The following is a 13,811-nucleotide window of genomic DNA, read 5'->3' on the forward strand; positions in this document are numbered from 1 at the left end:
GCTTAAACTCAGATTGTTCATAAGAGCTTCATTTGCTACAACAATCACACTGCCAGTCTGGTGGATGACTGAGCAATTGATTATCATTTCTGGAAAAAGTTGAAACCATATGGGCTTTCACTTTGTTTGTCTTTATATATGTTGCACTGAATGTAGAACCATGACAACCTAAGGGATTTATTTTTAAGCATGATTCACAATAGTATCATCTACTATCATTATGCAAGTCTGTCAGACATTTGGAATAGCTTTAAGTTAGCAACTTTTCTTGGAATTTTTAAAAATTGTAAATTTATTCTATCTTATTGCTAGAGAAAAGAAATTATATGTTTCATGGGGCGACTGGTTAGCTTAGGTGGTTAGAGCACAGTGCTCTTAACACCAAGGTTGCTGGTTCGATCCCCACATGGGCCACTGAGTTGTGCCCTCCACAACTAGATTGAAACAATTACTTTACTTGGAGCTGATGGGTCCTGGAAAAACAGTCTTCCCCCCCATCCCCCCCAAAAATTATATGTTCCTCAAAATTAATTTGCATGATTGTGAATATGTGTACTGCTACCAAGGACCAATCCAAGCCATTGCTGGAAATTTGGTACACTAGCAGATTGTATGTGCAGGGAGCTATAGAGTTTATGTAATCTCCTTTAATAATTTGGGTCTAGATATTTTTACATTATGTTTGTTTATATATTAAAGAACTGATGAATTCAGATTAATAAAAATGACACCCTTGCCAACTCTTGGAATACGGAGTTTATAAAATTGAACAAAACAACTACTTGTATGAAACTAGACTTTAACAATTTTTTGTTTTTACATCTTGTATTCTTTGTCATATTTATTCTATGATGTTCCATTAAGAAGTGTATATAAATATTCCATTAAAGACTAAATAGGTCATTAAAGTGTGAGTATTATGCAAAGTAGACAAACTTTAAAATCCATTTTTTAGGAATTAAAAAATACTTAACATTTTATAACTTGTTCATTTTTTTCTTTTGGCAATAGTGCTAATCTTTTCATCTTTGCTTCTCTTTTTGCAGTGCTTTATTGCAATATTGAAACTACAAACTCACCTCCACTGTGGATTCATGCTGACAATTTTCATATTTTGAAGCTTGAGGTATTTTATCATAAAACATGCCTGGTGGAAAGTTTGAAGCGTAGAATTCTGTCATATACCTGAATAAAGACATCCTCATCTGGTATGTAAGAGACGTCCTTATCACCACCATGACAAACCAGGAAAAGTGGGCTCACCTCAGCCCTTCAGAATTTTCCCAACTTCAGAAATATGCTGAATGTAAGTATTCATATCAATAATATGCTTTTTGGGGGGCACTTGTGCTAAACAAGGTATGATTGATTTAAACAAACAATACAGATTCTGTTCAGCATCAGGATAGATTTAGGTGTATCTTTTGTGTTAGCAAGTAGGTTAACTGGAGATGACCTTTTTGCAATGAGAAAAAATAAAAGATTAAGTTAAATCAAACCTCAAATCTAGACGGAAAGAAGCTAGGATATCAGATGCAAAATTACACTTGGAAACACTACAGCTGTAATAGAAGTAAAGCAAAGGATAAGACAGCCTGGGAAAATGGAGACTGTTGAAACTGTAACTAAGCAGGAGGAAGACAGAAGGAATGCAAAGACAGTAATAAGAAAATAAAAGGAGAAAAAAAGCAACGGTGTTATGTGAGTCATCAGGACCTGACTCATAGAGATCAGGAGGAAGGGGAAATGTGAGATTTTTTCCCTCTCTTTGTCAGCCTAATATTCCAAAAAGGACTTGGAATAGGGAGTCATAGATATTGGGTTGTCGGAAAAGCCATGGAAAAGTTTTTCACTTTTGCAATGAAAAACTTAGAAAAAATACGTCATGACTTTTCCGACAACCCAATATACTGTGAGGTTGGCATTAGAGGTTGTGGGGAGAAAAAGGGGGTCGTTAAGACCTTCTCCCTACTTGTTTAGTTTGTGTATTTAGACAAAAGGTAGACCATGGTAATTTGCCTTAGAGTAGGGTATTTAAAAATATTGTTTTGCTCTATGTACACAATAAGGTTGTGTTTACAGGAAGTTTGTTTTTACCATAGATTTTCAGGAATATGTCTATTTCACGAAATGAGTTTCAGCTATGTATATGAACAGTAATTAGGTCAAGATATTGAAGAGTAAAATATATATATATATATATATATATATATATATATATATATATATATATGACACTAAAAAGCTTGGAAGACAATGAGTAGAGAAAAAAATAATCCACAGAGACTGTAATAAGAATGGTGAGAGTGGAGGGAGTAACATGATACCGGGAGAATAAAATGCAAGAAGTGGACAGAGAAAAAGAACCAATAGCACATAATAGTGAAAGAGGCAAACATTGAAGCAGCTGGTGATGCTTAAGCAAAGAGGACATGTGGCGTACAGGAGATAAGTGTCTGGACTAAATTGAATATTATGAAGGAGAGGCTGAGAGAAAGGTTAAATATGGAAGAGGGATTTGGAATAATAAGAAATAGATGTGATGATAACAATGAATAATAACACAAGTGCAAGGTACATATAAGTCAGGAGCATTAATAAACTCTTAATGCATATTACCTGAAAAGGCCAATTTCACAGGTTTTTTAGAGCTTTCCTAACTTGAGGGCTGCAGTGTTCTGGGTAAAGATGTAAGAGTGCTGCTGGGTATTTGCAAGGATGTCGCAAATCCACAAGAATGCATGCATTTTCTTAGTGAATAATAAAAACATAACTATCACATGAGGGGGGAGGATCAGAAATCTTTTTGACATCAAAATGTGATCCTCATACTCAAAAACTGTTTTGAAACCACTGCAAGCATAATTCATCCATTTCTCACATAAATAAAATGTAGCCCAGAATGGATGAGTTGTTGTCAACCTTCTTATACTCATTAATTTCTAAATTGACTAAAAACAATTTACTTATGGTTTCCAATTTCTACATGTTCTAAGTGTTATAGCCAAAAATTAAGTAAATATTCCTGAGCATCTTTAGGGAGAATATTCTTCTTGATGCTGAAAGAAATGCAAATATGAACAGATATGGACCTTCCCTTTAAGTAATTTGTAGTTTAATAAAGGCTAAAAACAAATGGATAAATGACTCATTTTCAAGGCAGAACGGTGTAAGTGCCAAAAGCAAAGTTTGGGGTTCTGTAGGGCATTAGCATTTAGTTGAAGATGAGAAAAGGGAAATCTTTAAGAAAAGTAGGGTTTGAGATGAATTTTAAAATATAAGTTTAAGGTAAATGGAGAAGAAAATGATATAGATAAAAAGGGACAATTCAGCATATATTTGAGGAGGAGAGATGAGCCACATTTAGCCACACGACAGATTAAGGGAGTATGTGGAGTTAAGGCTGTAAAAGTGTGACAGAACTAAAATATATAATGCTAAACTTGAGTTAGGCAGTGAAGAGTAATTGTAGGACTTTAAGTGTAGAGTGACACACACAATGCTATGCTTCAAGAAGTTTAATTGGACAACTATGAAAATAGTATGTGGTAATGGAAAGAGACCAGAGTCAGGCCAGTGGGCTATTGGAATAGACTAAATAATGTGGATGATGAAAGATAACCAGTAAGTGGAAAGTCAGGTTAAAACCAAGTGGAACTTCAGATTAAAACTAACAGAAGAGAGCTTGGGAAATAATAAAATATGAGAATTTAGAGATAGAGATAGATAGAGATATCTAAAATTTAGCTCTAAGATTTGACTTAGAGGATGGAGGATGTTCGTGACGTAATTCCCCAAATAAAAAAAAATATTGAGTTTGGTTTAGGTTATTTTTAATTTGGCTTGATTATTAAAATATATTTTCCAGTGTTTGGGTACTTACAGGAAAAATGTCTTACAGTTAGCATTCATATAAAATTGGTAAATTATTGCTATGATAGCTAAAATATCATTTATAATGACTATTGCTCAGATATTCAAATTCCATTTGAATTGGTAAACAGAATTTAATACTAAAGTTTTAAATATAATTGCAGGCTGCTGCTTTTATTTTATTGGCTAAGCAATATGGGGGTGTATTAAATTATATCACAAGAATGCTTGATTTAGTAATCAATTCGTGTAAACGCTGAAGACAAGTGGTAATAAAAATCATAATGTAAAAGTTGTAACATTGAGACAAAGATTAAGGAGCATTCAATAAATTGGTAGTAAGAAGTGGCATGGTTTTAAGAACATTGTTAAAATGGATTTTATGAGAAGATAAATTAACCAATTAACTGTAAATGAAAAAAAATAGTGCTGATTTCATATTAGACTTGCTACTCTTTTTTTAAATAACAAAGACATGAAAAGTGCTTGACTTAATCCTCAGAGAAGTTGCCTATATGATTAAGGAGCCAAGGCTATCATGGTTAGAATGTATCCATGTGTCATAAATTGCCATTGTCAAAATATAGCTGGAAACATATCCTAAAGATTATAAAAATAGTATATTTTCCATACTATTTAGTACATGTGATCAGTTCATCACAGCATGTAAGGATCAGATTTTTCGTATTACTGTGCAAATACTGACAAAGTGACATTTCTCCATATTCTTATTATAAAAGTGGTATATGGGTAAGATTTCTGGATTTTAGTTTTGTATCTCTCAATAAGAAGTTGTTTATATGTATTACATGAATAATTAAAATAACAGATACTGATTTAAGTTTAAAGTTGCAACATGCTAATATTATATGTGGTGTATATCAAATGAGTGTTTCCTATGCTTTTTGAGGCTGTGGAACTCTGGAACAAGTTGAATGAGTTCATGAAGCCCCCAACCCAAGTAAAACCAAATCGTTCAATATTGAACCTAGAGAATATCATTTCCTAAAGTTATCTGATTTTGGATTCGCTCCACAATTGCCACAATATACCCTGTCTTACTTCTTTTGGGCTGCCATAACCAAGCACCATAAACTGGGTGACGTATAAACAACACAGACTTATTTCACACAGCTCTAGAGTCTGGAAGGCTGCGTTCAGGGTGTCAGCATGTTTTGGTCCTGAGAAGACCCTTCTTCTTGGTTGCAAACTGTCAACTTATCCTTGTTTCCTCACATGGTGGGAAGAGCAAAAGAGAAGCTGAAAGCTCTTCCTGGACTCCAAAAGGTCACTAATCCAATTCACCACCTTCATTCCCTCCTCTTATCCTAATTACCCCCCAAAGACCCTTCACATTGGGGGCAGGGTTTTCGCATGTTGCATTTAACATATAATTAACATAGTCCATTATATCCTACAACTATAAATATTTTCTCAGCTTCTAGGATTTTCTCTTGATTAATTGTGGTAGAGTGATATTGGCATAGCATTCCTGGTTAGGCAGCTAGTATATCAAATAGCTTATAGTCAAATCCTGGTCTCACCATATTTTACTTTACTGTATTGTATTGTATTTTGTTTTATTAATCTGTTTTATTTTAATTATGTTATTAATATTCCTAAATACTAATTTGAAAAATATTTAGTTTTCAATTTTTTTTTCAGTTACAGTTGACGGTATTGTTTTATATTAGTTTCAGGTATACAGCATTGTGGTTAGACATTTATATAATTTATGAAGTCATCCCCCTATTAGTCTAGTACCTGCCTGGCACGATATGTAGTTTAGTTGTTGCAATGTTATTGACTATACTCTTCATGCTGTATTTTACATCCCCATCACTATTTTGTAACTACTAATTTGTATTTTTTAATCCTTTCAACTTTTTCACCCAGCTCCCAACTCGCCTTCCTGCTGTCAACTATCAGTTTGTTCTCTATGTCTATGAACCTGTTTCTGTTTTATTTGTTTATTTTGTCCTTCAGATTCCACATCTAAGTGAGATCGTATGGTGTTTGTCTTTCTCAGTCTGACTTATTTCACTTAGCATAATACCCTCTAGGTGCATCCATGTTGTTGCAGATGGTTAAGATTTCATTCCTTTTTATGGCCAAGTGATATTTCATTGTATATATGTACCAGCTCTTCTTTATCCAATCGTCTATTGATGGGCACTTAGTTTGTTTCCATATCTTGGCTATTGTAAATAGAGCTGCAGTGAACATAGGGGTGCATATATCTTTTCAAATTAGTGTTTTGGATTTCTTTAGATAAATACCCAGAAGTGGAATTGCTGGGTCATAAGGTAGTTCTATTTTTAACTTTTTCAGGAACCTCCAAACCATTTTCCATAGTGGCTGCACCAATTTGCAATCCCACCTACAGTGCACAAGTGTTCCCTATTTTCTGCATCCTCATTAGTACTTGCTGCTTGTTGATTTTTTTTTTTTTTAGCTGAGCCATCCTGCTACCTGTTGGCAGCTCAGCGGCTGCTCAGCTCGGGCTGGACTCGAACTGCTGTTGCTCAGAGCTCAAACTCTTGAGCGAGCTCTTAACCAACTGAGCCACTTGGCCGGCCCTTGCTTGTTGATTTATTGATGGTAGCTATCCTGACAGGTGTGAGGCGAGTACCTCATTGTGGTTTTGGTTTTAATTTGTATTTTCCTGTTGATTAGTGATGTGGAGCATCTTTTCATATGTCTATTGGTCATATGCATGTCCTCTGCCCATTTTTTAAGTGCATTGCTTGTTTTTTTTCTTTGGTGTTGAGTTGTAGTTCTTTACGAATTTTGGATATTAACCCCTTATCAGATGTATCATTGGCAAGTATCTTCTCCCATTCAGTACGCTGTCTTTTTGTTTCATTGGTGATTTCCTTTGCTGTGCCAAAACTTTTTAGTTTGATGTAGAACTATTTGTTTATTTTCTTCTTTTGTTTCCCTAGCCTGAAAAGATAGAACAGAAAAAATATTACTAAGAGTAATATCAAAGAGTTAACTGCCTATATTTTCTTTTAGGAGTTTTATGGGTTTGGGTCTTTCATTTAAATCTTTAATCAAGTCTGAGTTTATTGTTGTACATGGTGTAACAAGGTAGTCCAGTTTCATTTTTTGTTTTTGTTTTTGCATGTATCCAGTTTTCCAACACCATTTATTGAAGAGACTTTGTCTTTACTTTATGTATATTCTTGCCTTCTTTGTCATAGATTAAATGACCATGTAGGTGTAGGTTTATATCAGGGCTCTCTAGTCTGTTCTATTGATCTATGTATCTATTTTTTATGCCAATATGATGCTGTTTTAATTACTATACCCTTGTAGTATGATCAGGCAGCATGATACCTCCAATTTTTCTCTTTCTCAAGATTTTTGTGGCTATTCAGGGTATTGTGTGGTTCCATATAAATTCTATTATTTGTTCTTATTCTATGAAAAGTGCCATTGGTATTTTCATAAATACATTAAATCTATATATTACTTTGGGTAGTAGGGACATTTTAACAAGGTTAAGTCTTTCTATCCATGAGCATGGTACATGCTTCTATTTATTTGAATCTTCAGTTTCTTCAGTGTCTTTTTGAATTAAAATATATTTGGGTGACAATGTTAGTAAAATTATATAGGTTTCACGTGTACAATTCTGTAATACATCATCTGTATATCACATTGTGTGTTCACCACCCAGAGTCAGCTCTCTTTTCATCACTATGTATTTGATCCCTTATTCCCTTTTCTACCACCCTCCTGCTCCCCTTACCCTCTGATAACCACTAAATTATTTTCTATGTCTCATAGTTTTTGTTTCTTTGTTTGTCTTGTTTCTCTGTGTCATTTTTTATGCTTGTTATCTTTTTGTTGAAGTTCTCACTAAGTTCCCTGAGCATTGTTTTAAACTCTGTGTCTGGTAGGTTGCTTGTCTCCATTTTGTTTAGTTTCTTTGTTTTCTCCCTCATTCTTTTATTTGGGACATATTTCTATGTTTCCTCATTTTGGCTAACTCTCTGTGTTCTTGTTTCTATGTGTAAGGTAGATCTGCTATGTCTCCCAGTCTTGGCCAGGTGGCCCTCTGCAGTAGGTGCCCTGTTGGGCTCAGTGGCATATTCTCTTTCATTATAGGTGCTGGGTGCTCCAGGAGAGTTGCTTGTGTGTACCCTTCTGTTATAGTTGAGCCTTGATTGCTATCGGCACGTTAGTAGGTGGGATTGACCCTCAAGCTGACTGGATGTGTGGTTTGGCCATGTCCACAGTTTACAAGCTGCTGTGTGTGGGGATTATCCTGGGGAATGGGATTTGCCTCAGTAAGCTCTGGAGCCTGCTGAGACTGCTTTTTATGTGTGCTGCTTGTGGGCTAATTTGGTGGTGCTCTGCTGTGATCTTAAGCTGACCTCCAAGTATATTGGTTCTGGGGCTGCTTGTGAGGGACTCTGTTGCTGGCCCAGGTGTGCCACTGCCTGTGACTGGCCAGAAACTACCTGGTAGGAGCTAAAAAACAATTTGTGGTCAGTTACTGCCTATGCTGAACCTAGAGACCCATGTGTTAGGCCATTCTGTGAGCAGAGACTGGGCTGCCACCAGAACTGGGCCTAGGGTAGCTCTGCAAAAAGCCTAGGGCACCCCATGGCCTGGTACCACCTTCCAACCTCAAGTGGTATGTGAGTTGGGTGGGGCAGGGTATCAGAGTCACCAGGGTGGGGCAAATGGTAGTCACCAGGTTAATGTAGATTCTGGTTTGATGTCAGTGCTTTACCTGGAGTTACTCAGAAAAGTCTCAGAGCACACTAAGGCTGGCTGCTGCCCATCTGGGGCCTGTAGAACCCCTGAGAGTTGTCCAATAAAGAGTGCAGCATGGGTAGAGTTGGCTCCTGGTCGAAATAGTGCCTCCAATGTTGCATGAGTTGGGTGGTCTAGGGTTCATGGTTTCACCTGGGTGGAGCTAGCGGATTTCACTAGGCCAATGCAGATTTACACTTGGCTGTGTGTGTGGGGACTCAACAGGAAAGTTGGCGCCTGCTGACCAGCTGTGTGGGAGGAGGATTCTACACAGGGAAAATGGAGACTGTCTCTGTAGTCCTCGCCCTGAAGCACACAACTTGTGTGTCTCTGATGACTCTTGAGTCAGTGTCTCTCAACCAGAGCCCATGGTGAGTACCTGCAAGTGAATGAATGTGTTTGTAAGCCCTTTAATAGTATGTCTGGGTTTTCAGCAGCCTTTTGTCTCACCTGATTGGAATCCCTACTGTTTTTCACAGCCAGATGTTGTGAGGTTCCTCTTTCTAAGAGGATACCTTCGCTGCTGAGATATTCCTCCTTATTTTGAATTGCCACACCAGTTGTGGGGGTCAGTACATTTAGCTTCTCCACCCTGCCTACCAGTCTCCATGTGGATTCTTCTTTATATACTCAGGTATAGTTTTTCTGTTCAGCTAGACTTCAGATGGTTCTCTAGGTTGATTCTTCTATAATTTAGCTGTAATTGTAATGTGGTCATGGAGGAGCACAGCATTTATCTGCTATGCCATCTCAGACCCTCTGGTCCCACCACATTTTAGACTTCTGACTTGGCAAAGCTACTTAATGTCTCTGTGTCCCAGTTTTCATACTTGTCAAATGGAGAAAACAATAACTATGTTAAGTGTTGTAAGAATGAAATAGAATGAGTTAATAAATGTCAAGTAATGAGAAGAGTGCATTGAAAGTTGTTAACGGTGTAACTGTTTATAATTATTATTTTAATAGAGAGGGAGTGAGTTTCCTATGTTGACTCTTTGAACATCTCATTGATCTAACAGAAAAATATCACATTTTGGAGCATTGAGTCGATGTCTTATTTTCTGTTACAAGACTAGATTCTTTCAATAAAGTAGAAGCTTCTGGTGCTGTTGGCATCTTTGGTTCTGGGTTGTCCTCACAGATGCAGAAGGCAGCTAATATGAAGCCTGCTGTGGCTGCCGACAGCATGCTGAGACCATTCTCCAGCTTAGGGTTTCAGGCTGAGTCACTCCATGGGAAAGATTTCCATTGACATGTGGAACAGGAGTATAATTTTCCTTTCCCCACTTTACATAAAGTCATCCAAACTATAGTTATAAGATAGCTCTCACTCCCACCGCATAGAGAATTGAGCTTATCACATTATTAGTTTGACAGCACTTCCTGCTGTGGTATCATGCATGGCACAGTAAAGGGTTAAGAAACTGCAATATGTTTCATGGATAACACTATTTCCTATGTAAAAGCTATGCAGTATTTCCAAGTGATGCATGATGTGCCCATATATTGTTATTTAGGGTTAGCTTTTTATTTGCTAAATATAACGTGTGTTGTATAGCATGCAAATTACTTTTTGGGAAATCCTGTGTTATTATGGTGGGAACACTTCCAAACTTTCATAAATTTCATGCTTTTTATAGCAGCTGGCATTGTAGAGCTTTGCAAAATGATGATGAACTTGTTCTTTTCAGTAAGGACCAATGTGCCTAATTTTGGACCTGCTGTACAGTTTCTTTCATTGGAGAGAAGTATGCAGCCTGGCTTAGTGGGAAGAGCACAGGCTTTGTGAGCAAACCAATATTTGACAGTGTTATACCACGGCCCCATTTTCTAGTTATTAGTGTTGTGACCTTAAAAATGTTACAGAAACTACCTGTGCATCAACTTTCTCACTAGGAAGAGTAGAATCCCACCTCAAAGCGCTGTTGTTGTTGTATTTAGTGAGACAATTATCATCATAATAATAAATCATAGATTTTCAGTGCCCTACTCTAAACAATATACAAGTAGTAATTCATTTAGTACTCAGAGCAAGCCTTAGAAAAAGGCAATTGACCTCTTTCAGGCAGATTACCTGGTCCATTGTTATGGCACAATAAGTGATAAAGATCAAAACAGTAATAATTCATTTAGTATGTTTCTTAATGAAGTTAGATACAGTAATAAATGTGTTATTAACCATGCTTCCAAAATAGGGAAACCTGGAATCTGGGATTCAGGTCTTCTTATCTCCATCAGCCACAGCTCTCTCTTAAGGGATTTTTGCATATAGGGCAAAGCAAAGAAGCAAAGTTGCTAACTGTGATTTTGACCCCAAAATGTCTTTCTGGTCTCTTATCCTCATAGATGGGACGTGATTATGTATTACTTCCAGCGATGCTCTGCCTAAAGTAGAGGCATGTTCCTGCATTCCACCCACACTTATTCCCCTGTACCTGGAACCTTCCTCACTCTTCCTTTATGAAACACATGGGAGGTGAAAGAGATGAGAAGGAGGTTATGGAGCGATTGTAATAAAGATATGGTAAAGTTCTTTTCCATTTTAAGTAGCCTTACTCTCCTGAGAAATTCTACCCTCTAGAATGATGATCTGATTGTGTCTTCTGGATATATTTTGGACTTGATCCATACAAGATGGGATAAGGAGAGTGGAGGGAGAGAGACTTGACCTCCTCCCGTGTACCTATATAAAATTTGTTGTTAAGCAAGTTTAGATCGCATGCTAGGCTCTCTTTCTAATTTTTCTTACTGGGATTAGTTTTTACTTTTGGCCCTTGCCCTGTGATACATTGTCTCTATTTTGGGAGGCCAAGCCACTTATTGATAATTACTCTCTCTGTCCAAGACAAAATAATATATGGTACAGGGTCATTTGTATATAGCTGAGGACACATTATTTGGTCAGAAAAAAACTGGATTTGAGTTCTAGTGCTATGATGTGCACCTTGGTTTCCTCACCTCTGCCCTAGGATGCAATGATGATAAAAAGTGAAGTGCTCACGGCTCTATATACGCATATTATTGCTATGATGAGGATTATTATGGTGGTGATGGAGGTAGTTTAATATCAAATGAGGGCTTTTTTTTTTCCTTTGATTTAGGTCTACTCACTTAGGCTACTTACGTGAAATGTATTGACTTTGCCCTGACACTTGGTCTGAAATTGGAATATGTGACTCTATTTTAGATAATACCTGTCTCTCATTTCCGACACTATTTCTTCTGATTCACATTGATTAATGCAGCAGTTCCTGGCTCTGACCCAGATTTTATTTCTGGAATGTATGTTGGCTGAATAATCTCTTTTGCCTCATCTCTGGCTCTGTTTCCTCTTTGTTGTACTGCTTCCATCTGAATTTCCCATTGGTGGCTTCTCTGGGTCCATATGTCTTAAATTTTCAATAGCTAAATCTTTCAATAGTAAAGAAAGTAATATTCATGATTGTCTAAATTTACATTATTTTAGTGTCCTAAAAAGACATACTTTTAAATGATTTTTAAACACTTATTTTTTTCAACTTTTTCAACTTGCCCACGAAACCCAGTTTTATTAAAATTTACGGTTAGGACTTTGTGAAGTATTGGTAAAGGTGAGCAAAGTAATGCTATGGTTGAAAAATTCACAAAATTTCAGTGGCTTAACCAAATAGACATTTATTTCTCATGTTACTTTTTCATATCCTAGTCAATAAATGGCTTAAGTTCACATTGTTCTCGATCAAGTCCCAGCCAGATCGAGCAGTCATCAACATTAAAAATTGGCAGATGCTGTAGTAGTGAAAAATGGAGAGCTCGTGAATTGTGCGTTGGCTCTTACGGCTTCTCCTTGGTGATGATATGCTTATGTTTCGTTGACATAACTAATCCACTTGACAACATATAATTTCAAGGAGTAGAGCAATGCATTCCTTCCATCTGCTCAGTATCAAGGGAGAACTGAAATATTTGGTGTAAATGACTAATATGGCCAGTATAACAAAAGTAAAATATAACCTGCCATTTATGTTGGAACATTAGGCAAGTCATCACAATCTCTTTAAGCTTCTGTTTCTTCATTTATAAAATAAGGATAATACTCCCTATCTATACATAATAACTCTTGTTTTTGTTACTAATGCCAGAATGATAAATTACAATGAAAGTTATCACTATATTCATTTAATATCACATTTTAAATTATATCCTTAAATCAGTTATAGATTAAAGTCACTGTAAGTTTCCATAGTTGCCACTCCGCCCCCTCAATTATAGCAAGAAGTGCCCGCCCCCCCCCCCCACACACACACAAAATATGAGTATGCAGACTACAGGAACTTAATTTTACACATTGGCCATAATTTCACCAACAATATTTAGTGTCTTTTACACTTTGGCATTATGATTAGCTCTGGGTAATACAGAAATGAATATTGTGGTGATTTTAATCAAATAGCTTGGTCTATTCAGAGAGACAAATATGGTGGCAAATGATGATAAAGCAATGAAATACATTCTCTAAATGTTATATATGCAGTACTTTTTAAAAAAATTAAGGTATAATTGACATATAACGTATTAGTTTTAGATGTACAACACAATGATTTGATATGTGTTGTGAAGTTATTAGCAAAATAAATTCAGTTAACATTCATTTCCAAACATAGTTATAATTTTTTTCTTGTGAATTTGAAGATGTACCTTCTCAACTTTCAAATATACAATACAGTATTGTTAACTATAGTCATCATGCAGCACATTACATCCCCAGGACTTATTTATCTTGTAACTGGAAGTTTGTACCTTTTGACCACCTTCAACCATTTCATCCCTCCATCCCTGACTTGAGCTGTGGGCAACCACCAATCTGTTCCCTGTGTCTGTAAGTTTTGTTGTTGTTGTTGTTTTCTTAAGAGGTTTTTTTTTTTTTTAATGAGATCATACAGTATTTGTCTTTCCCTTTTCTGACTTATTCACTTAGCTTAATGACACCAAGTTCCTTTCATGTTGTCACAAATGGCAGGGTATCATTTCTTATGACTGAATAATATACATACATATATATATATATATATATATATATATATATATATATAAATTTTTTTATGCATTCATTGGCCTGTGGGCATTTAGATTGCTCCATGTCTTGGCTATTGTAAATAATGCAGCTCTGAACATGGGGTGGAGATATA

At 36.3% G+C, this 13,811-nt stretch overlaps 1 protein-coding gene across 1 annotated transcript in view; it reads left to right on the top strand.

Moving 5' to 3' along the window:
• Positions 1-13,811, top strand: part of DGKB (diacylglycerol kinase beta) — a gene marked incomplete at its 3' end in the record, with an annotated part of 506,452 nt that overhangs the window by 69,710 nt on the left and 422,931 nt on the right. Inside the window, exon 2 of the mRNA XM_019659894.1 lies at positions 1,047-1,306. Within this exon, the coding sequence (XP_019515439.1) occupies positions 1,237-1,306 (70 nt within the window). The remainder of the gene's footprint in view (positions 1-1,046; positions 1,307-13,811) is intronic.

Source organism: Hipposideros armiger, unplaced genomic scaffold (genome assembly GCF_001890085.2).
Source record: "Hipposideros armiger isolate ML-2016 unplaced genomic scaffold, ASM189008v1 scaffold_305, whole genome shotgun sequence".
In the NCBI taxonomy this organism is placed as follows: Eukaryota; Metazoa; Chordata; class Mammalia; order Chiroptera; family Hipposideridae; genus Hipposideros; species Hipposideros armiger.